Source organism: Saprolegnia diclina (genome assembly GCF_000281045.1).
Source record: "Saprolegnia diclina VS20 unplaced genomic scaffold supercont1.17, whole genome shotgun sequence".
NCBI lineage: Eukaryota > Oomycota > Saprolegniomycetes > Saprolegniales > Saprolegniaceae > Saprolegnia > Saprolegnia diclina.
Genome location: NW_008246084.1, coordinates 692,882 through 715,302, shown reverse-complemented (window position 1 = coordinate 715,302; position 22,421 = coordinate 692,882). Strand labels below are relative to the sequence as shown.

General features: G+C 60.5%; 7 protein-coding genes across 7 annotated transcripts in view; 4 read left to right on the top strand and 3 right to left on the bottom strand.

The window, feature by feature from the left end:
* Positions 1-2,701: 2,701 nt before the first annotated feature.
* SDRG_06463 (hypothetical protein) lies at positions 2,702-3,582 on the bottom strand (the record flags this gene model as incomplete). Its single annotated transcript, XM_008612242.1, has 2 exons — positions 2,702-2,809; positions 2,884-3,582. The coding sequence occupies 2 exons, from the start codon at positions 3,580-3,582 to the stop codon at positions 2,702-2,704; spliced, it is 807 nt and encodes a 268-aa protein (XP_008610464.1).
* A 154-nt stretch (positions 3,583-3,736) lies between these two features.
* SDRG_06462 (hypothetical protein) lies at positions 3,737-6,242 on the top strand (the record flags this gene model as incomplete). The annotated part of the gene is made up of 2 exons (XM_008612241.1): positions 3,737-3,912; positions 4,682-6,242. Exons 1-2 carry the CDS (start codon positions 3,752-3,754, stop codon positions 6,240-6,242), a joined length of 1,722 nt encoding a protein of 573 aa, XP_008610463.1. The 5' UTR covers positions 3,737-3,751.
* Positions 6,243-6,642: 400 nt separating this feature from the next.
* Positions 6,643-8,017, top strand: SDRG_06461 (hypothetical protein). Its single transcript, XM_008612240.1, has 4 exons — positions 6,643-7,042; positions 7,086-7,349; positions 7,395-7,698; positions 7,739-8,017. Exons 1-4 carry the CDS (start codon positions 6,669-6,671, stop codon positions 7,832-7,834), a joined length of 1,038 nt encoding a protein of 345 aa, XP_008610462.1. The 5' UTR covers positions 6,643-6,668; the 3' UTR covers positions 7,835-8,017.
* A 106-nt stretch (positions 8,018-8,123) lies between these two features.
* Positions 8,124-11,712, bottom strand: SDRG_06460 (hypothetical protein). Its single transcript, XM_008612239.1, has 5 exons — positions 11,320-11,712; positions 11,039-11,276; positions 10,375-10,995; positions 10,090-10,329; positions 8,124-10,006 (listed from the first exon to the last, which is right to left on the bottom strand). Exons 1-5 carry the CDS (start codon positions 11,655-11,657, stop codon positions 8,357-8,359), a joined length of 3,087 nt encoding a protein of 1,028 aa, XP_008610461.1. The 5' UTR covers positions 11,658-11,712; the 3' UTR covers positions 8,124-8,356.
* Positions 11,713-11,921: 209 nt separating this feature from the next.
* On the bottom strand, positions 11,922-13,602 carry SDRG_06459 (hypothetical protein). Its single transcript, XM_008612238.1, has one exon. The coding sequence runs from the start codon at positions 13,574-13,576 to the stop codon at positions 12,047-12,049; it is 1,530 nt and encodes a 509-aa protein (XP_008610460.1). The 5' UTR covers positions 13,577-13,602; the 3' UTR covers positions 11,922-12,046.
* A 273-nt stretch (positions 13,603-13,875) lies between these two features.
* On the top strand, positions 13,876-15,804 carry SDRG_06458 (hypothetical protein). The gene is made up of 4 exons (XM_008612237.1): positions 13,876-13,939; positions 13,996-14,875; positions 14,922-15,059; positions 15,107-15,804. The coding sequence occupies exons 2-4, from the start codon at positions 14,483-14,485 to the stop codon at positions 15,719-15,721; spliced, it is 1,146 nt and encodes a 381-aa protein (XP_008610459.1). The 5' UTR covers positions 13,876-13,939; positions 13,996-14,482; the 3' UTR covers positions 15,722-15,804.
* Positions 15,805-16,964: 1,160 nt separating this feature from the next.
* Positions 16,965-22,421, top strand: part of SDRG_06457 (hypothetical protein) — a gene marked incomplete at both ends in the record, with an annotated part of 6,059 nt that continues 602 nt past the window's right edge. Inside the window, 3 exons of the mRNA XM_008612236.1 lie at positions 16,965-18,079; positions 18,129-22,173; positions 22,222-22,359. Of these exons, the coding sequence (XP_008610458.1) occupies positions 16,965-18,079; positions 18,129-22,173; positions 22,222-22,359 (5,298 nt within the window). The remainder of the gene's footprint in view (positions 18,080-18,128; positions 22,174-22,221; positions 22,360-22,421) is intronic.

The following is a 22,421-nucleotide window of genomic DNA, read 5'->3' as shown; positions in this document are numbered from 1 at the left end:
TGGTCCGACGGTTGTCCTTGTCCGGCAGCCGACGCAGCCACCCACGGCTGGTCCGACGGCTGTTGCTGTCCCGCGACCGACGCAGCCTCCCAAGGCTGGTCCGACGGTGCGGTTGCCACGTGTCTCCCTCCGTGTCCATGTGGCTGCGCAATCGGTGCCCGCCGGTCTTCATCGGTCCAGTGCGGCGGGGCCGATGGCCCAGGGCGCCATTGAGCGATCGCGGCGGCCTGCGACAGAACCTCCTGGTAGCGGGCGTTCGCGGCCAGATCAAGTTGCCCTTCGCGGAGTCGCCGCACCCAGTCCCGTTCGGGCTCGCGACGTTCCAGGGGAGCCGGCGCCCCGACTGGCGCGCGAGAGAGTGCGTCGGCCACCACGTTTTCCCGGCCTGGTCGGTAAATGACCCGTAGATCATAGTCGCTCAGGGTCAAGGCCCACCGATGCAGGCGCCCCGCGGGTTCTGGCGTCGTCATGAGCCACCGAAGCGCCGCATGGTCCGAGATGAGGTCGACCGTACGCCCATACACAAAAGGGCGAAAACTCTTCAGTGCCCAGACCGCGGCCAAGCATTCTAGCTCCGTGATCGTGTAATTACGTTGGGCTTCGTTGTTGCATCGGCTTGCGAAAGCGACAGGCCGGAGTCCATCCGGTGTCCATTGCATCAGCGCCGCTCCCAGGCCAAGGAGGCACGCGTCGGTGGCGACCACGAAGCCTTTTGTGAAATCGGGGTAGAGCAGAACCGACGATGACGTAAGCGCAGAGCGGATGTCATCAAAAGCCCGTTGCTGATCGGCGCCCCACTCGAACGCAATGTTCTTGCGGGTCAAGATCGTCAACGCTGCCGCTCGTCGTGCAAAATTTGGGATGAACTTGCGGTAGAACCCCGCCAGATGGACAAAGCCCTTCACCTCCTTCTCGTTGGTCGGTGTGGGGTAGCGCGTCACCGCCTCTATCAAGCGCGTGACCGGTCGCACCCCGTCCGGTGTCAGTTGGTGCCCCAAGTACTCGACCTGCGTCGTAGCGAACTGGCACTTGGACAGCTTGAGCGTCAGCCCAGCGCGTTGCAGTCGGCGCATGATCAATGCCAGATGGACCATGTGGTTGGCGAATGTACCGCGCGAGTATACAATGATGTCGTCCAAATAGACGAGACACACCTGCCACGAGAGACCACGCAGCACCCCGTCCATCATGCGCTGGAACGTGCTCGGAGCGTTGGTCAAGCCGAAAGGCATACGTACAAATCGGTACAAGCCGTACTTGGACGTGAAAGCCGCTTTGTCCCGGTCGTCCGGGCACATCGGGATCTGCCAATACCCGCTGGCCAAGTCGAGTGTCGTGAACCACACGGCACCACCCAGTTGATCAAGCGTTTCGTCAATGCGCGGGATCGGGTAGATGTCCTTCTTGGTCACGGCGTTGAGCTTCCGAAAATCAACGCAGAAGCGCACTTTGCCGTCTTTCTTCTTCACGAGGACCACCGGGAAACCCCAAGGCCCGTTCGCGGGCTCGATGACCCCGAGCTGCAGCATATCTTTGATTTCTTTCTTGACCAGCTCTTCCTGGGATGCCGACCAGCGGTGCCGGGACTCGTGAATCGGTCGGGCGTCGCCCGTATCGATCCGGTGCTGGACTCCGAGTGTGGTACTGGGTAACGTCCCGGGTGTCGCCGCGCACACCGATGGGAATGCCCGTAACACGGCCATGAGCATGTCCTTCTGCTCGCTGCCAAGATGTCCGCAAGCAATTGCGTCCTCCGAGGGCAGCACGGCTCCGCTCGTTTCCACCGTCTGGGCTAGCCACTCTATCAGGTCGTCGTGGGACTGGTCGTCGTCGGCTAGGGCCACCAGCTCATCGTCCAGTGGTACCCATGTACCGACGTCGTCGCCGGCCTTGGAATGTTGTCGGTAGCCGGACGCGTTCAGGGCTGGCACGATGATTTTGCCGTCGTTGACCACTGCAACCGTAGCTGCCAGCAGGCACTGTTGTCGAGGGTTCGTCTTGCTCGGGATGAACTGAACCTCCGTACCATCGGCAGCCTCGACCGCGAGTTCGACGTGTTGACCGCACATAGCGGCGACTTTGCAGTTCGATCGTAGTGTCACGCGTCGAACATCGACGCGTCGCGAGGGTGCCACATTGGTCTCAAAACGTGCCGCCGTTTGCCACAGCGGGAAGTACAGCTCCCGGGTGTCGTAGCGTAGTTGGCACCCATGGGCCGCGAAAAAGGGGTTGCCCAGCAGCATGTCTTCCGGCAACCCATCGACCACGAGTGGTTCCGTCTGCTACGCCCGTCGCCTCGCGGTTCTACAATTCGTCCGTTAGCGTCGCCATTCTCCGTCCGCATGATTCCTGTCCTTTGCTGTTGTTTCTCCGGTCGTTGGATCTCGCCGTGTCCTGTCGTTCGCCTCGCCGCCGCCGTTTTTCGTTCTCCGTCGGGTAGGGAGGCCCCAGTATGACCACCATGTAACAAGCGTGGCCGCACGCTTGCTTTGACCGAGCTAAAGAGCGAGAACGCAGTTCTCGGCAGAACCAGAAGTGAGTATTTATCTCGTGCTTAGCGCTTTTCCTTCTAATGTTCGCTGAGCCTCTTGCGTCCTCGAGGCTCGCTACAACACACCGCGGCTCACCCGCTCGACTACGACTACACCTTTGTTGAACACATACTTGGCATAGTTGTAGAGACGAAGAATTTCCTTCTTCTTCATTCGCTCACCGGGCCGTCGCTGCGCAGGCGGCGGCGGGGTGGCGCATCTTGCTCTTCTGTCGTCGCCCGGGAACGGCTGCGAGGGAGACCCCTGACGACAAGCTTCTAAATTGGACAAATATATCCAGTGGAAGGATTGTCATTTTGCATTATACCACAGGGCGTCTCGCGCGGACTACGTGGTCAAGGGCATGTGCGTAGCAAAAGTGGTCGGTCAATGCACAGAGCGTTGCGTCCGAGTAGCCACTCCAGCCATACTCGAATCGGAGCTCGCTGTCGCGCATCACTTGCGTCTCGTAGCGCAGGATTCCTGCGTAGGACGATGACGGATCTGCGTCGATGAGCCACATGCGCACGGGCTTGAGCGCATGACCATCGACGTGCAGCGTCGCGTGGCGCGGGTGTTGCAGGTCGCCTTCCGTTTGATCGCCGGTCACGTGAAAATGTACTTCGACAGCGTCGTGGCGCAGCGTGAGGCCAAGAACGTTGCACTGGTAGCTGTCGTTGTAGACGCTCCAGATGCGGTCGCCATAGTGCACGTAGCGGGCAACATACGTGGCAGCAAAGGCTGCCAACACGTCGCTCGGAACGCCGTCATCACGCGGGTCCAGCGCAAAGTCGTACTCGGCGCGGAGCAAAAGAACGAGCGGGTGCGCTACGATGTCGCGGTACGGCGAAGCGAACGCGTCGTGGCGCGTGTCGGCCAGGCGGCCACCATACCGTGATAGGAAGCGCCGCCAGATCGCATCACTTGCGTCTGCCAAGGACGCGCGCATGTCCTTGCACACGAGGCCCATGCGCAACACTTCGCAAGGCGTGAGGTACCCGTCGACGGCCATCGGCGCTACGATCGCCGTCAGCGCGTCCGTTGCCGCCATGCTCACTGTCGCTGGATTGACTGAGAAATGGATGTGTCGGGTTGCGGAGACTTGTACGATATGCGGATCCGGATATCATGGGTCACCACCACTCTTGCCGGAATGTTGGTGATTGGCCATTTCATTTCCTGCAGTCAGTTAGTTAGTCAATTGCTCGGCGCCTTGCACCATGAACACCCTCACGTACCTCAAGCAGATTGAGGATGCGACCCACCCCGAGGCGACAATGACCGAAACCTTCGTGTCGGTGGCGTCCACGGGCGCCTTGTACCGCGTGTACGTCTTCTTGACGGCGGATGCGAGCAAGTTTAGCTACAGCTGCGCGGGCCTGTACCTATGGCGATGAGCCATTTAAATGGTAAAGTGGCAATTTATGGCGCAGCCGAAAAAGAAGAGAGAGGGAAAAAATCCTGGATCCTATTTATCATCGTTTTATTCCGGTGCAGTGTGCGAAGCGGCAAGGGGAAATGCATCGATCAAGAGCTGATGACGCAATCTTACCTTCGGCCTCCAAAAGTGGAGGCGCCCAATCACCTCCCTGGATTCTAGGTGCCGCCCAATGAAACTGCAGCGGCACCTTCAATTGTACGTGGCTCTTTTGCTATGTCCTAACACACGTGCTGGCGGAGTTTCACCCCAATATGAGCCGCCGCAGACCTCCATCCAGAGTATTATCGTGAATCCTCTTTGTGTCAGCCATGACGACGCTCTGGATGCAAAGTTTTGTCTTAAGGCAAGCCGTGAAAGACTTCCATTTTCATGTCTGTGTGTCCAAGAATGCCCAACATTGGACTATTTGCTGGCTAACGAAGCGCATCTGAATTCGTTTCATGCGTTTCGAAAGACTAATCTATACAATTAAAGTGTGTGCATGCAAGGGACTGCTTCATGCGCCGTGAAAAGCTTTGCTTTGAGCGCTACATGCACAGAGACCCAAGCGCCGCTCAGCGGCCGCGGAGCGCATTTTAATCAAATTTTAACAAAAAATCATCATCCGGACAGTTCGGATACGATGGCTCCTCCCGCATCATCCGCCGCAGGTTTGTATGGGCGTGACACACCCTCATCTCTTATATACCCTTGCCCATATCCAGGCCAGCGTGATGACGACGCAGCTGACCGGTGCCGCGGTGGACATGTACCGGCGCCGCGTCATGCTGCTGTCGCCCGAGCTTCTCGAGGCCATCGCGACATATTTGCCTTCTGAAGGCATGACGGCGTTCCTCGCAGCGCTGCCCGAGCAGATGCGCACGCCGGTGCTGCAGCTCATCGCGACGCTATCGAAAGCTCTGGGCCTTGAAGTTGTTTGGCCCACGCTCAACCTTGCTATTCTCACGCAGCTTGCGAATGCCAACGACGTGATCGCGCAGCTACTCACCGTGAACCCGCGCCTGTCCGTCATGGTATATGGATTGCCCCATGTGCCAGTGGTCGCCACGCCACCGCGCACGTGGCCGAGGCTCGACCACATCTCCATCTCCCTCACGATGAAGAAGCGCGCCATACTACCGCGTGTGCTAGCGACCCTCCAGGAAGTGCTCCTGGCGAACGCGTCGCTCCGATCGATCGACGTACACTTTGCAGTGCTGCGCTCACAGAGCAGCACCTCACAGAGCAACGCGCTCAGCGCGCTCGTGGACCTTCTCGTGTCGATGAAAAGCGTGACCAAGCTGTCGCTGCGCGCAATCTACAAGGTGCGCTTCCCGGACGCTGCGGCCGAGGCGCTTGCCGCTTGGATCGAGGCGACACCGCTCACGTCTCTGACATTGAACAACTTTTATGAGCTCTCGCCACGACAACGCTATTGGCTCAAGCCTACACTCGTAGCTCTGGCACTACCCAACACCGACCTTCAGCTGGGAAATAGCGGCTGCCCAATGTCGCGCCACCTGACGCACCTCGACCTCCGTCTCTCTGGCTCGTCACCGATGCAGAGCGTCGCCGGCGTGTTTGTCCAGAGCCCGCTGCAGTCGCTCCACCTGTGTCTTTCCTCCACCGCAACCGACAGTGATATGCACGCGACGCAGCACTTTCTCGAAGTCGACCTGCCGCATCTGCACCAGCTTTTGACGCTGCGCTTGACCAACGTTCGCCTCTCGACGACCCACTGCCTTACACTCGCACCACTTGTGCCACGCTATGCGCATCTCAGTCTTACGTCCAACAAGATGGGCGACACCGGCGTTCTCGCCCTCGCTCCGTTTCTTCGACATACGCTGCAGCTTGAGACGCTTGCCCTTGTCGGCCAAGGCTTTGGTGACGTCGGCGCGTCCACGCTCTCGACGGCGCTCGTGCACACGACGCGTTTGAGTACGTTGGACCTTCGCCGTAACGCCATCGAGGTTGATGGGGCCGCGGCGCTGAGCAGCCTCCTCGGACATCTCCCACGGCTGGCTGAATGGCGCATTGGCAACAACCCACTGGGTGCGAGCGGCGTCGCTGCTCTCTTGCATGCGTGGACGTACGTGGAGCTCACGACGACGACAGTGATTGACGCCACCAGGACGATCGGCAAAACCGACGACCAGCGGGTTTGCAATGCACTCCTCTCGGATCTACCGCCGTACCGGACGTGCTTGATATCGCGCGAGATCACGAATGCGCAAGAGGCTTCGGCGACGGCTGCACGGCGCCTTCGTGGCGATCAAGACCAGCCGTGACCCGCCACGTTCGCTCGTCTTGGCAAGACATGCTGCATCAACAAGTACTATGCGGCGGCCAATGTAATACTATGTTATGCGTCACCGAGTGTTGAATACGCCCGAGGTCTTGGCCCTCATGGTGGGTTTGGGGTGAGCTAGGGTTCGGTTCTCGGGTTGAGGCTGCCGTGAATGGCGGCGACATTTGTTTTGGCGGGCTTGGCGTCGGTGCCGGCTCCATTAGCTTCTCTAATTCCCTATCTAGCTACCGCGGTATCGTCTACTGTGACAGTGACGTTGCTCCTGCGAGGCTGGCGACAACTTGCGGCAGAGCTGTATCAGCCCTCAATGCCCTGAAATGATTTGAATCCAATTCGGCAATGTCCTTGTTGAACCTAATCAGAATCTGGACCAATCGGATGCGCCCGCGACTGCACATTGCAACGGATGCAGCAAAACCGGCGCAAGGCCGGCGACGGGCTCGAGGCCGGCAGCGCCAGTGCAGATGGACCGCTCCGACCAGCGATGGCATCGGCCATGCTGCCTGTCGTCTACCTCTCGACCGAGGCCAAGGACAAGGAGTGGGCGACAAAGCTCTGGAGGCACGTACGCCACGCAGTGCTCTTTGCGTGCGCGGCCGAGTGCTTGACGACGTGCTTTGTTCCCGTGTGGGCCCACGAGACGACAGGCATCAACGTCAGCGCGACGCTCCTCAACATTCTTGGACCGTTCCTCGAAGGCTGCGCGTACACGCTCCAGAACGCGACGGCCCAAGACGAGTGGAAGCGCGCCTGTCGCTACTTTCGCACTGTCTTCCTCGGGTATAGCTCGTCCGTGCGCGCGGCTCACGCAGCCTCGCCTTAGGGTCTTTACGTCCTACTGCTACATGGTCGACCACGCCGGCGACCTCGTCGCGCGCAGTGCGTTTCTCGGGCCGCTCTATATCCTCTCGACTATGTGCTACGCTTCGATCGCATTCCTTGTCGGGCAGCGGCTCATGCACTGGTCCATTGACGCGCGCAAGTTCCCACGCCATCTCCCGCCCGTGCTCTACCTCTGGAACTGCCTCTCGCTCTTCATCGGGATCGTTCTCCTCGTCGCCATTATTGGCCCCAGCGGCTTTGTCCGGTACACGCACTGGTACCTTCTCTTTGGTTGTGAGCACGCACGTAGCGACCCGAAAGACGCGCATTTTCTCGGAAACTTCCAAGTCAACGAAGCCCTCGAGCTCGTGGTCGGCATGCTCATGTCGTGCCTGGGCATCTTTGCGTCCATGTACGTGGGCCACGGCAAGTACGAGGGGCTCGTCGACTGGGGCGCGTGGCGCTGCAACCTCGCAAGCGTCCTCTTCCTTGTGTTAGCCTATGGCACGAGCTACTTTGTGCCGAGCGCGGTCCAGAACGTCGTCGTCGCCAAGTTTGTCTCGTCGTTTTGCGGCTCGCTGTCGTGCTTTTCGACTGCGATCACGTCCACAATGGTATCGAGTCCGCCAGGATCATCGATTGAATATGGTGTAGATTCTGGTCGAGTCGAAGAAGAAGCCGATGGCCGCACTGAGCTTTGGCGTCTCGGCCGTCACGGCTCTCGTGTTTGTGCCGTATTTACGAAAATAACCCGATACGCTGCTTCTGGGAACGGGGCGATTTTTACCCTTTTTGGGTTTATAAATGTCGTCGCGCTGGCGCCTCTGGAAACAGAGCTACATGGCGTAGGATATATTTATAAATATGAACGTGTTTCGCGTTATCTTCATAATTACACAGACTTTGCATACATAGAGACCTGCGCAGAGACTAGCAATCTCCTTCTTCATTCGCCCGCCGGTCCGTGGCTGCGCAGGCGGCGGCGCGGGGCTCGTCTCGCTCTTCTATAGTCGCCTGGGGGCGCTTGAGCCCGCGAGTGAGGCCCATGACGACATGCTTTGTCAAGGCCTTCGAGGCTCCGACGTCGGTAGGAACCTCGGACTTTAGTAGGCAGAGCTCTTCACGCTGCTTGGGTCGTTCGCTGACAGCACGTGATGCAAATCCAAACGTCCACATGTCGTCGACACCACCTTTCTGATTGTTTTCTTAGTGCACGGTCCTAATAGCTATTTTGTACCAAGACGCACAGGATGAACAAACAGCTTTGCGTCTCTACCGCGCTTCGACGTCTGTGAGCTTGAGTTTTCGCGCGCGTGGCTGGGCGAGGAGCGCAGTGAGCGCCGCGAGGGCGTCTTGGGTCTTGGCCGACTCGGCGAGAAGCCGGGCTTCCATGTCCTCTTGCGCGCGTCGGAGGCTCTCGATCGTGTCGACACATTGCGCGAGGCGAATTTCCAGCGCTTGCATCGCAGCGCTAGCATCGTTGCCGTCGTCATCGTCGACTTGTTCATAGTCTTTGGACACGGTCGTAGGTTTGAACAAGTACAAGTCGCCCCGCTTCGTTGCGCGTGCTCGGAGAGTCGCCCAGAGCGACGCGCGAAGGCGGTGCGGTACAGTCACTTCGGCGCGCAGGATCGTGCGGGCGCGATTGCAAGCGACTTGGTCTTGAACCTGGTCCAAGATGGCATCTGTCGACTTGGTCATGGTAGCAACGAGCGCATTGAGGAGCACAATGACAACAATAAGAAAGTGAAGCATGAAGCAAATCGTGAGCACATACTGCTGGGGGTACGGCGCTGAGCGTAGCATCACATCGGCGTCGCCGAGGCCAAACATGATGAGGTACGTCGACACGAACGCCTCCGAGAAGGTCGAGAAGCCAAGCTGGCCTTGCAGGAGCGCATAGTACGCGCACGTCAAGCCCAACTGAAACACGCTGTATAGCACTAGAAAATTGCGCACGTCCCGCAGCATGTAGTGGACCATCGAGATCATCGGGCCCGTCCAGTCGTGGAAGCGAAGGAGCTCTAGGAAATTCAGATACGAGAGTAGCACCAGCGGCGCCAAGAGCGTGCCATGCGTCTCGTCCGAAGGTGCACTTAATGGCAGCAGCAACAAGGTGCAGTACACAGTGACTTGAATGAAATTCCAGTGTGAGGTGAAGTACCGGCGTGGCGCACCGTACCACTCGAGAGCTTCCCACGACAACATGTACAGCGTTGCTAGCCACTGAACCGCAAGGTTGAGGTTGAGAAAAGCCGTGCGCGGCGAGGCGTCGGTGGCGCTGCCGAGGCCAAAGAGCACAAAGAGCGTTAGCCATGCAGCGATGCTCGTCGTCACTGTGAGCAAACCCATCGCGAGCACCGTGTTGACGAGCGATGTGGACGGCGTCGAGGGCGAGACGCAGTGCCGCAGCAGCAGCTCCTTGAGCCGGCGTCGGAGAAACCCCCCTTTTGTCGGTCGGGTTGGCAAGTGCCGAGACGTGGCCAGAAAGCGCGGCGAGGTCACGGCCGCCTTGGTCACACGCAGGAACCGGATGACGCCGTGGCGCACGTACCGCAGCACGCGCTCGTACGCGCAGCTGATGGCAATGGCCGCTATGGACACGAGCACGAAATCGATCCAGAGAAAGAGCGACACGTAAAAGGTGGCAGCCGGCTGCGTCGCGTTGCCCGACGACGTATTCGGGCGAGCCATCGCAATGCCAATGGTGAGGGTGACCAGGAGCAAGGCCGCGCCAAAGAGCTGCATGTAGTAGATGCGTCGACCAAACGACTTCCACTTGACGCGCAAAATGCGCGACGGAATCGGGTGCTGCAAGAGCCGCAAGAGCACCGACCGGTCGTTCTTGGACGCGACATCGAGACGGTCCAGAAGCATCCCGAGTAGCGACGACTCGATATCAGCGCCGTACATCTCATCCAACTACGCACCCCACCGAAAATAAGATAAATAAGATCAAAGAGCATGAGCGGTAGCGAACTGCAACCCTAGTGCCTGTAGCCTACCTTGGGCATGCTGAGCGCCGGGGCGCCATGCTGGTTGGTCGCCGCGATCGCGTAGGCGTCCAAGACGGCCCACGCAAATTCGGGTGCGGTGTGCAGCACTTGCTGGAAGACACATGCATGCCACATTGGCACATCGTCCGCACCTTCTTCGGTGCGCGGCAGGTAGCGTCCAATCGCGTCGTCGGTCGTGATGCCGTCCGATTGCGCTAAGAGCGCGAACGGGAAGTATCCTTCATAGTCCTAGAGTCCGCATCGATTCAGTCAGCTTCCATGTGCCGTGCGTACAGCGACAAGTCCAAGCGCAGGCTTGCTGCGCCACGGGTTGGCATTGAGCAGTGCGTAGGCGTCCTTGGCGCCATGGACGGCGGCAACGTGCAGTGGCGAGTAGCCGCGGTTGTTGGCGGCCATGGCAAAGTTGCCCATGTGCGGCAAGGAGCTTAGATAGGCCAACATGTCCGTGTAGTTGTGCTCCGCAGCGACATGCAGGATCGTGTTGCCGATGGCATTGGGCAGCACGTCCGCATGCGCCTGTAAGAGCTGTTTGACGACGTCGAGGTGGCCACGTGTCGCGGCGGAATGCAGCGCCGAGCAAAAGTGGGCCGTGGTCACCGCGTTGAGATTGCACTTTTGCGACAAGAGGTACCCGACGACGGATACGTGGTTGTGCGTCGCCGCGAGATGCAACGGGGTCTCGCCGCTCTCGGTCGTGACGTTGAGCGGCATGTGCATCATCTCGGCCAAGTACTGTACGATGGCCACGTGCCCGTTGGCGGCGGCGAGGTGGAGCGGCGTGGCCCCCGAGATGTCTTTGGCGTGCATGTTGCCACCGGCCACGAGAAGCGCCTGCAGTGTCCGCAGATGCCCGCCTTCGGCGGCAGCGTGCACGATGCTTTGGTCGCGCGCCCCCTACCCCCCACACATGACAAGATGCATATCCATGCGTGCGTACCAGGTGCTGAAGACTCGTGCTTTCATCGTGCTGGAAGAGATCCAAGCAGGCGCGGGATACATTGCTGCACCGCCGCACAACGATGTGGAGCAGAGTGTCCTGCGGTCGCATTTCGTCTTCGTCCTCGTCGTCGTCATCGCGTCGGGCGCGTCGGGCCATGTCGTCGCGGTCTGTCCAGTCGACGACCAGCCATCGGGACGGCAGCGCCTCCAAGAACGCATAAATGACCTCTTCCGACCTACGCCGAGTGTGAAACGAGTTGAATAGAGACAGAGGCAGACGCGTTGGGCGGTAGCGACTGCAGCGTGCGGCGCATCGTGTGGACCGACACGACCTCCCAGGACGCCGCGTGGACCGGCGGCTTTGCTTGCGGGCGGCGGCACTGCAGGTAGATGCAGTACCATTTCCGCAGCACGCCGACGTGGTCGTCTCCGATCGTCGCGAGCAGTTGGAGGTACTTTTCGCGCACGACCACAAACGACGTTTGTTGCCGGAAGAGCCGGAACCACGCTTGGATGCGGGTCGCCGCGCCTGCGAGCGCTCGCGCCGAGTGCAGGACGTGGACGACGTTCGGTGCATTTTCGCCACTGGCCTCGGGCCCGGCGGCAGCGATGCGCATGAAGGCCGTCGTCCGATAACCGCTGGCGCCTTTTCCCTATTTCAGGCGCGTGATCAACCGCAGTCCCAAGATGGGTAACCCACCCAACCCTAATCAAGTAATCGTGACATGATATTTACTGCGGCACGAGTTTGTGCAAGCCACATTGCTCCCTACTACATATGTAGTAGTATATAATAGCTCCACGTCTCAGTACCGGTACCGGTAGCTCTATTTTATTTGGGTATGGGACTGTGCTTGGCTGTGCAACGACCGACTAGAACATCTGGCACTTGAAAAATACACATACTAGTAGTATATAATGGACCGATGCCAGCATCGACTACGCGACTAAAAGACCGAGGAACGACCGCACGGCATTCGATTAAGAAGAATCAACACACATATGCTTACGCCAACGGCTTGCCGGCAAGGAAGCGGTTGATCATCTCGAGCGCGACCTTGGGCTGGTCGGCGGGGACCATGTGGCCGGCGTTGTAGATGCGGGCGAACGTGAGCTTGTCGGCCGACTGCACGGTGCCGGCGGCAACACCGTCGACAACAAGATCAGCGGTCTTGGCGGCGTTGAAGGCCTTCTTGCCGCTCCACTCGAGACCGGTGGTCCAGGCGTAGTTGCCCTTCCAGTTGCAGACCAAGTCGGCGTCGCCGGCGTAGATAAGGACCGGGACGTTGGCGTCGAGGATGTTGGCCACCATACCGTCAAAGGTCTTGGAGAAGTCGCCCATAAAGTTGCGGAAGACGTGCTGCGCGATTTCGTTCCAGCCGTGGACACGGTCCGTGTGCACGTTGAGCTTCTCCTGGACGAGCTTGTTGTTGAGGAAGGCGTGGACGGCCGGCGAGCCAAAGTTGGCGACCATATCGGGCGAGAGCGGCGCGTGCGTGCCATCGACCTCCTTCTTGAGGACGGCAATGTTGTCCTTGCGGAGATCGTACGGGTCGACGTTGGCGACCGACATGATCGGGTGCGACACGTCCGTCATCCAGCGCGCGGTGGCTTCCGTGCACGCGAGGTTGTCGTTTTCGGCGTTGCACTTGTGCGCAAGGTCGACGACCTTCTTGACCGCGAGCTTGTACGCGGCAAAGTCGTGGTCGTTCATGAGCTTCTTGCCATACGCGTTGTCCTGGAGCATGTCGGCGTGGTGCGCGAGCTGGACCGTCGGGTTGGTGAGGCCGTTGCCGATAGCAACGCCCGAGAGCTCGATGGGCTTGTAGCCATCGTTGTCGTTGGCCGTATCGAGGATGTGCGCGGCGATCGCCGGGATGTAGTGACCGGCATACGACTCGCCAGCGATGAAGAGCTTGTGGTTGGCAAACTTGGGGTGGGCATCGCGCCAGCCGTTGAGGAACGCGTGCATGTTCTGGGCCACGTCGAACTCGTTGTGGTCGTAGTCACCCTTGGCGCCGTACGAGAAGCCCGTGCCGATCGGCTGGTCGACCCAGATGACGTTGGCGTTGTTGGTCCACGAGTGCGGGTTGGGCACCGTGTGCGTGCCGTCGGCCGAGACGGAGCACGGGCCGTTCTCGGTGAGGAGCGCCATCATGCTCGAGCCGCCGGGGCCGCCCGTGAGCCAGAGCACGAGCGGGTCGTTCGCCGGGTCGGCGCGCGACTCGAAGAACCAGTAGAAGTAGTTGCCGTCCTTCTTGTGCGGGAGGTTGATGTAGCCCGAGGCCTGGCCGGTAATGTCGCAGAACGACGCACCGTCGAGCGGCGTCAACGCCGTCGTCGCCAGCGTCACGGAGCCCGAGAAGCCAGCCGTGAGGAGGAGCGCCGAGGCCGCGACGGCCGCGACCGCGACCTTGTTGACGCGGTTGTACCACTTGGCTTCGGCGCGGCGGATGCCGGCGTTCTCAGGCTTGGTCAGCGGAATGTACTCTTCGCGGGCCATCGTGACGAAAGGAAAGTGACCGACGACGGCCATCGTGCGTTCGTACTGTAAATATCTTGGGCGGCGGGTTTGGACCAATGGCCTTGCCCCATTTGCGAACTTCGAAGCTGTGCCTTCGACAACGTGCATACAAACGCAAAGGGCACCCATCGAAGTTTATATCAGCTGCAGATGACGATCTTGGTATACAAACTTCAAGTGCCACGCCCAAGAGGGGCTTTGGACCAGTGAAGAGAAACGGCCAAAAGTGATAGGGCACCGATACACTGTATAAAATCGAGTACCGAAGGAGATGATATGGCGCCGCGCAGCAGCCAAGTCAGTTGCGCCCACGAGCGACGAGCCATACTCGATGTCAATGAATCTATCGCTCACGTACTGTACTAGGCGTTCGAGGTACTGTAGTTCAGGGTGCAGGCTGCTTCAGATCCGTCAATCGTCAGTGCCTTTAGGGTGCGTACTTGACCAATCTACGGGGCCGAATCCTGTGGTTCGTCACGGACAAGCTGCGACCGCGAGGGACGGACGCGATCATATTAGGCGCAAGAAAACGAGGCGAAGCCAAGGGCGACGACCTCCTATCACCGCAGAAGGCCAGGTTGATCGGCGCGCGGCTTGGCATGCCGCAGCTTGGGTGACGGCTGTCGTTGCGTCGAAGCCACTCTTTCCTGGCCTGCGACAACTCTGCCGATTCGATCGCTTGAAGGCGGTAGGTTCCGCATTCCCAGAGGGTGATGAATACTCCGTGTGTGGGTCGCCGGCGGCAAATTTTGCTCGGACCCTTCGTGGCGACTGGCGGCTGACGGCGTCGCGGCTTGGCGCCTCGACCGCTACGCCACAACTAGGATCGATAAATGTGGCGTTTTAATCGCGGTATTTGTGGCAGCGGATAAAACCTTCGAGGGTGCATATATAACCCATATCAAGTCTTGCAGTGAAATGAGTCGGACGGCGGCGATCCAAGCGGCCTTTGCGCCAGCCCACGCCGAGAAACTCAATGCGTTCCTTCGCCAGGCGCGCCAGGCGGTCGCGACCGCCGCTTCCGTGCAGGTCGTCATGGGCAACGAGGCCTGCGACGCCGACTCGATGGTGAGCAGCTTGGTGTATGCGTTCGCGGTCTCAGCCGTGCCCGTCATGAGCGTCGACCGCGACCAGTTTGCGCTGCGCTGCGAAGTGAGCGCGCTCTTCTGCGCCGCCCACATTGACGTAGACGCGCTCCTCTTCCAAGACGAGATCGACCTCGCCAGCCTCCATGCGGCGCAGAAGCTGCGGCTCGTCTTGACGGACCACAACAAGCTCAAGGCCGCGCTCGCGTCGCTGGATGCGTCCGTGGTACGCCCCAAATCGGTTGACTTCCAGATGATGATAATGATGGCAGGTGGCGATCATGGACCATCACGATGACCTCGGTGCGCATGGACATGTGACAGGCTCGTCGCGTGACATTGCATTCGAGCGCACGGACGCGGGCGGCCGCGCGTTGGTCGGGTCCGCCTGCACGCTTGTCGCCGAGCGCGTACGAACCAGCATCCACTTTGACCGACTCGAATGGCCTGTGCTTAGAGTGTATCCCTGCAGCCGCTCGAAGTGACGCTGCTTCTGGGCGTCATCGCTCTCGACACGATGAACATGGACGCGGCCGCCAAGAAGGGCACGGCGCGGGACCAAGCCGTCTTGGACAAACTTGATGCGCTCTCGCTCGTGCCCCGACACGACTTGTATGCGTGGCTCGTCGAAGAGAAGTTTAGCCCGGACAACTGGTCGCGCTTTACGTTTGCCAACTGCCTTGCGTACGACTACAAGCGATTCGAATCGTCGGGCGTCTCGTATGGCTCGAGTGCCATCTTGGTGCCGCTGCCGACGTTTTGGGCCAAGGGAGAGAGCCCGCTGGCGCAGCTGGAAGCCCACCGGTCGCGCCTCGGCCTCACATTTGCCCTCGTGCAGTCGATGGTGCATGCGGCGGACGGGCCAAAGCGCCAGCTGCTCTTGTACTGCCCTGACCGCCGCCTGCGAGACGACCTCGTCGCCTTTCTGAACCGTGCGCCGTTGCAGCTCACACCGCTCGATGCGCTCGGCGAGGCCGCCGTCGACGCCTTTGACCAAGCCAACATTGCCATGTCTCGAAAGCAGCTTGTGCCGCTGCTGGATGGTTACTTGGCGACCTTGGCCAAGATGTAATAATACCGGAAATCGGTGTTTTGTCTTAGGTGTAGCTTCAAAGCGTTGAGAATTAGTAGTATGAAAAACCCGCTATTTGCCCGCTATTGTCGGAAAACCCCGCAAAATCACAAACCAGCCAATCACAAGGCCTTTGCACTCCTTAAAAGCCAATCCGATCCACGCATCTCTGAATCCCGTTTTTTTGCAAATATTTGAGCAAAAATTGCAGTTTTTCGGAAATATGCTTGAAGAGACCCATCTCGACCAGAGAAGCGAAAGACCCGAGAAGAAATAGATATGCAAAGTATAAGGAGGATGTCGAGACGTCACCCGCAGCGCTCTTTCGATCGTCGCAGCGAGATCTCGCCAACGCTGTCTCGGTGGGCGAGTAACCGGTTCCAGTATCCAGCTAACCGTGACTTCGGTAGGATGACGGCATCGGATTGGCCAAAATGCACCTCCATTTACCCTACCCTCCCCATCGCCAACGCCAAGGGCAGCCGCGAAGCACCTTTCTATGGACGTAGTACTCGCATGCGTCGCGCGAGCGATCGACACATTGCTGTCGCTCCTAAGATACTAGACTATTTCCCGATTTATCCATATTTTATTTCAACGTGGACATGGAGCACCATCCAGCAATCGTACATTGGACGGTCGTGGGCGTGGCGACGTCTTTGATTACCATATGGAGCACAGTGCGTCGCTGGTCGTTACGTGTACAGGTTGTACAGGCCGTGGTCTTGTCGGCGGTTGGCCCTCCTTGCGTCATCGTCGCCGATACCGAGTTCGTTCGAATGTTCTAGTCCCCCTACACCGCCTTCCTCGAACACGTTAGCCCTACGACGATCGAAGAGGACAAAGACTAGGTCACAGCTTCTTCAATGCACCCTCCAAGGATCTCCTCAGATTGCATTCAAATATGCAATGTCACCGGCAAAGTTACTAGCCTCCTCTGCGTTGCTTCGTAGAGTTCTTGCTGTGAACCAAGAGACATGTATATATATTCATATTGTAATATGTAGTACATTCCGTGCTCTATTGTGGTCAATATTGTCTTCTGTGGTCGAGGCGGCGGTCGCGCGCTCGGGCCGCACATTTCCCGCGCTAATTCCGGACGCCATTGTAACCAATCAAATGCGACTATATCCGGATGTATCCGGATAGGAAGACCGGCGGGCAACGGGGCAACTTGGAGTTTGTATCGGCCGCCATGGACGACAGCAGGGACGACGATGGAGCTGGCGAAGGACCCTGGCCGATGGACGGCGCCGCCGACCAGCGCGACGTCGACATGGGCGCGCGCGATGTAGAGACTGCGCTGGAGGCGCCGAGCCCTGCGCCAGTCGAGGCAATGCGGCCACCGGTGGGTGCCATTGCGGCGCCCGACGACGTCGACACCATGGGCGACGGCGAGAGCGATGCGCCGGGGCCGAGCGACATGGGTGACGTCTACTTTCTGATTGCAAATTTTCTGCGCCAAGCGACGCCATGCTCGCGGACGGCGGCGATGCTTGAAGAGGAGCTGCACAGCTTGGGCCTGCTCGACGCAGCGGTCGACTGGCAAGGACGCGAGCGGCCAGCAACGTACACGGATGTGCATCTGCGCCACCGCCAGCTTCCGCCCACGCACCTCGTCCAGCTGCTCCGTGACGGCGCGCGCAAGAACGAGACGACGCTCTTGAAGCCGCGGCCACCCACGCCATCGACGCCCGATGGTCGCCGGTCGACGATCCAGGAGCTGATCCAGCTCTGGCTGCAGATGCGCGGCAGCGAGCGCAAGATTCTGCGCGTCGAGCGCCTCCTCGAGAAGTTTGCGACCACCGGCACGGACATTGCAGAGGAGCAGCGCGGCGCCAAGCAGCTGCGTTTCCTCCAGCGGCAGCTTGTGCAGGACAAGCGCAAGGTCGACGAGCTTCTGAGCCGTGTGCGCGACTGGGGCATGGCCGTGACCAAACCCTTTGTGGGTACGAACCACGCGCGGGCCCTTCTCCAGCGCGAGCGCTGCGGGCGGCCCGTGCCTTTCGGCCATTTCGCCGCCGCCAACGCCTGCCGGGAGCCGGTCCCGATCTTCGCCTACACGCGGTACCGCATCCTCAAGACGCTCAGCGGCCATTTGCAAATCTCCGTGTACTGCGTCACATTTGACAAGTCGGGCCGGTTCATCATCACCGGCTCGGACGACCGGCTCGTCAAGATTTGGTCGGCCCGCACCGGCGACCTCTTGTATACTCTGCACGGTCACGTGGGCAACATCACCGACATGGACATCAACGACGACGGCAGTCTCCTCGTCACGTCCTCGGACGACAAGACGGTCCGCGTCTGGGAAATCGCAACCGGTTTTGCGATCGCCGTCTTGGTCGGGCACACGAGGTACCGCATTTACATCTAAGTGTCGATGGCTCATGGAGAAGGCTCCTAGTGTTGTCAACACGGTTCGATTCCACCCGCACCTCAACGTGGTCGTTTCGGCCTCCGACGACGGCCATTGCCTCCTCTTCCGCCTCCCGCGCATCACGCCCGGCCCGCGCCGCGAGACCAAGACCGAGACAGTCCAGCGACTCTTTCAGCAGCACGCATACTGCCTCAACATCAAGCCGTTCCTTGTGCTGGGCCATGTACCGTCGGCGAATGGCACGCGCGTCACGCGGTCGTGCAAGGTACTCTGCCTCGATGTGAGTCCGTGCGGCACCAAAATTGCGACCGGGAGTCAAGACGGCGTCGGGCGGCTCTGGCACGTCGGCCCCCACGTCCTCTCGTCGACGGCCACGACGTCGGCGTCGACGCAAGACCAAATCGACGCGGTCGTCGCGTCGATTCCCGACGTCCACCATGAGCCGTCGCCCGAGGTTGCGGCCGTCGGGTTTGTGCCACCGCCGACGTCGACGGCACCGATGGCACCGATCGCGCCGACGGAACCGGTCGCCAACCCGCACTTTGCCGAGAGTACGGTCGTGACCGAGCCGTCGCTGGTGCTGACGGGCCATACGTCGCCGATCACAAATGTGTTTTTCAGCAAGCACGGCGAGTCGGTGGCGACGCAGTCGATCAAGGACGGCACGACGCGGCTCTGGCAACTCCCAACCGCGACTCGTCCGAAGCTCGGCATCCACATCTTGCCATCGCCCGAGACTGTCGAGGGTGGGCGGCGCCAGGGCGCTTCGTGGTCGGCCGACATGATGATGTGGACGACTCAAGGCGAGCGGCTCGTGACGCTCCACAGTCGCAAGGCCGACGCCGACGCGCTGCACATCGAGCAAGCGATCCGCATCTGGGACCCAACGACGCTTGCGTTAATGATGACACTGCGGCATCACGAGCGCGCGCACGTGAACGCCGTCTTTGCCATGGAAGTCCACCCGCTGGACTGGCGCATTCTTCTCACGGCCGGCTACGACGGACGCATTTGTCTCTGGGACATATCGGCGGGCACCCTTCTGCGGCAGTACCAGAACGTAGACAGTGTCGGCGACCCGTGCCCGATCCACGACGTGGCGTTCTCCCCGAGTGGCGACCTCTTTGCCGTCACGGACCGCGTCGGCCGGCTCTGTATCTTTGGCACGGGCGCCGGCGACAGCTACAAGGCGAGTCCGCGCGACCAGTACTTCGCCAACGACTATGCGCCGATCGAGATGGACGTGAATCTCAACGTCCGCGACCGCGACACGCATGTGCAGCCGCACCTCTTGCCGCGGTCGGCGCTCATGGACATGAGCCGGTCGATTTACGCGCAGCAGCCGCTGCATCTCCTGCTCGACGAGATGCGCCTCGAGGACTATGCGGCGAACCGGGCCGCGCGCGTCGCCCAGTACACGGAGCTCTATCAAGCCAACTTGGAAGGCATCGTGCGAAGCGACGAGAACGCGCATGGCAACTACGAGCCGTTCCCCAACCTCATCGAGACGGTCACCCCCAAGAGCGTCCGGAGCGTCCGAAGCGCCCTCGCGACCACGCAGTCGTACCGTGTGAATGGCGCCCCGGTGCTCGCGTCCGAGGTGCGCGCACCTGTGGTGCGACGGGCGCCCCGCGACACGGACGACCGCGATCGTTCGGTGCTCGATGTTGTCTTGTCGTCCGACGAAGACCATGACGAAGACTTTCAAGTCCCGGCGACAGCCAACGGTGACGACGGCGACGACGACGACGATGACGACGACGACGACGAGGCCATGGGTGATCTTGTCGATGAAGAGAGCGACGCGGGTAGTGGCAGCGACACGCCGCCCCGTATCTACCGCACTGCCGATGGCAGTCGCGCACTGCGCTCCCGTCAGCGACCGTCCGCTGACGACGACGAGCCCGCGCCCCGTCGTCGGCGTCTCCGGAAACGCAACCAACGACAGATTCTGGACGGTCCGTCAAGCGGTGACGACGAGAACGACGAGGTCGAGCAACGTATCACGGCGGTGTCGCCAGCCCGCGTGTCACCCGTCGACGACGAGCCAGAAGAGGACGATACCCAAGGAGGCGCCGTGGAAGAGTCGACCAAGGTGCCTGGCAGCCAGCGGGACGTGTTTGACACGACCAAGACGTTTGCCGAGATGCTGGCGGCCAAGCGGCGCGTCGACCTTGGTGCCCAGATCCTCTGCGGCTTTTGCGGCCGCGGCGACGTCGCCGGCATGACGCTACCAGGCGAGACCCTCGGCGTGCACCCGCTCGTCAACGGCAGCCAGCGCGTGTTTGTGCACGACCCGTGCGCGATCACATCACCGCAGTCGTTCTATGACGACGGCCATTGGTACAACATTGCGAAGGAGCTTCGCCGCGGGCGGCTGCTCAAGTGCAACCTCTGCGGCCAGAAGGGCGCGACGCTCGGCTGCAACTATGACGCGTGCATTGTCACGATGCACTTTCACTGCGCGCTCGCGACCGGGTGGAAGGACGAAGATACGTACTACTGCGGCGACCACTCGCACATGTACGTCCCATCACCCACAATCCGCAACGACCCGCTGCGGGCCATGAAGGCGCAGCTGCTCACGAGCCAAGTCGCGTTCGAAGAGGGCTACATCAAGCGCATTGGCTTGAGCTACGATCGGCTCTACTGCCAGCAGATTCTGCCGCAGCCGCAGTCGTATGTGCCTCAAGTCGGCGACGTTGTCGTCTACTGCCCCCAAGGGCACGAGTTTTACCTGCGCTTCCATCCGTCCAAGACGCAGCCCGCGTACATGACGTTTCCGCGCAAGTTTGCCGCCGTCCAGTGCCAGATCGTGCACATCGCCTACACGTTTCCGTTGGTCGAGACGTACAAGCCCCACCAGCGTGTGCTCATGCAGCTCCACCTCGAGGTCGTCGGGCTCCCAGCCCTCTACTTTGAAGACGACCAAGATGAGAGCGACCCGTGCCGACGCGCGTTCAACGCGTTTGTGCCTGTCAACGACCAGTTTGAGCCCGACGACGCACCGTCACGAGTGCGCCGGCGGTTCCGCGTGCACATGCAACCGAGCGACTGCCCCGACTTTGTCGTACTGTACGCCAAGTACGCGCTCGGGTTTGGCGCGCCGTGGACCGTCCAGGACACGGTGCAGACGGTCCTACCCTCGACCGACGACCACGGCATTCAGATCGACTCGGTGCTCAACACGGGCACCGTCCTCGCCAACGACCGCGTCGAGTCCGACGTCGACTCGCCGTGGGAGTGTCTCACGGTGCTCTTTGACGACGGCGACACGGTCCGTGTGAGTCCGTGGGAGCTCGAGCCGGCGAGTGCCGAGGCGCGGCTGGCGCAGCTCGCGCTTGCGCCGCCGCTGCCGACGATCGACGGCGAGCGGCGCGCGGGTCTGTTGCGGGCGTTGGCGTCGATCATGCAGCTCTCGGTCGCCCTGGATTTCGTGCCGCCGGTGCCCGAGTCGACGCCCGACTACTACGTCACGGTGGCAAACCCGATGGACCTCTCGCTCATCCGGAGCCGCGTCGAGCACGGCTACTACCGGCAAGTGGACGCGCTCTTGGCGGACGTGCATTTGATTTTGGACAATTGCGAAAAGTACAACGTCGAAACGAGCCCGATCGCGCAGAACGCGCGGTCGCTTGTCGCAGCGATCGTGTCCATTCTGCAGCCGCTATTCCCACTGCAAGTCGCGACGTGGCAAGCGGCCCACGCCGTGAGCCAGGTTGAGCCCGAGAGGACGCTCGAGACCAAGCGCCCGCCCAAGCGCTCCAACAGCGTCGACGGTGCAAGTCCAAACCCGAAGCGGCGCTGCACGGACGACGCCGTGGTCGTGCAAAAGCTGCGACTCTCGGTAGCCCAGCGCCAGCAGTGGCTCCAGCGGCTCGCCAAAGGTTCGTTGGCGTCGCACCTCGCCGTGCTCCACCGTGCGATCCAGGCCGAAGACGCGGCCAACATCTTTGCGTCGCCCGTCACCGACGACATTGCGCCGGGGTACTCGGCCATCATTCCACACCCGATGGACTTTGGCACGATGCAAGCCAAGCTGACGCTGTATGGGTCGTTTGCCGCCTACTATGTACGACCTTGAAATGACTGTCGTCGCTCATGCATCGTCTGGGCGTAGGAGGACTTCACGCTTGTGTGTGCGAACGCGACCGTGTACAACGAAGCAGGCTCGTACGTGCACAGCGAAGCGGTGCGCATGAAGGGGGCGTTGAGCCGCGTCGTCGGCACGATCCTCAAGGGCAAAGCCAAGGCGGCTGTGAAGAAGCGTCGGCCGCGCCGCGACTCGTTCGACATGAATGAAATGGACAGCGACGAAGA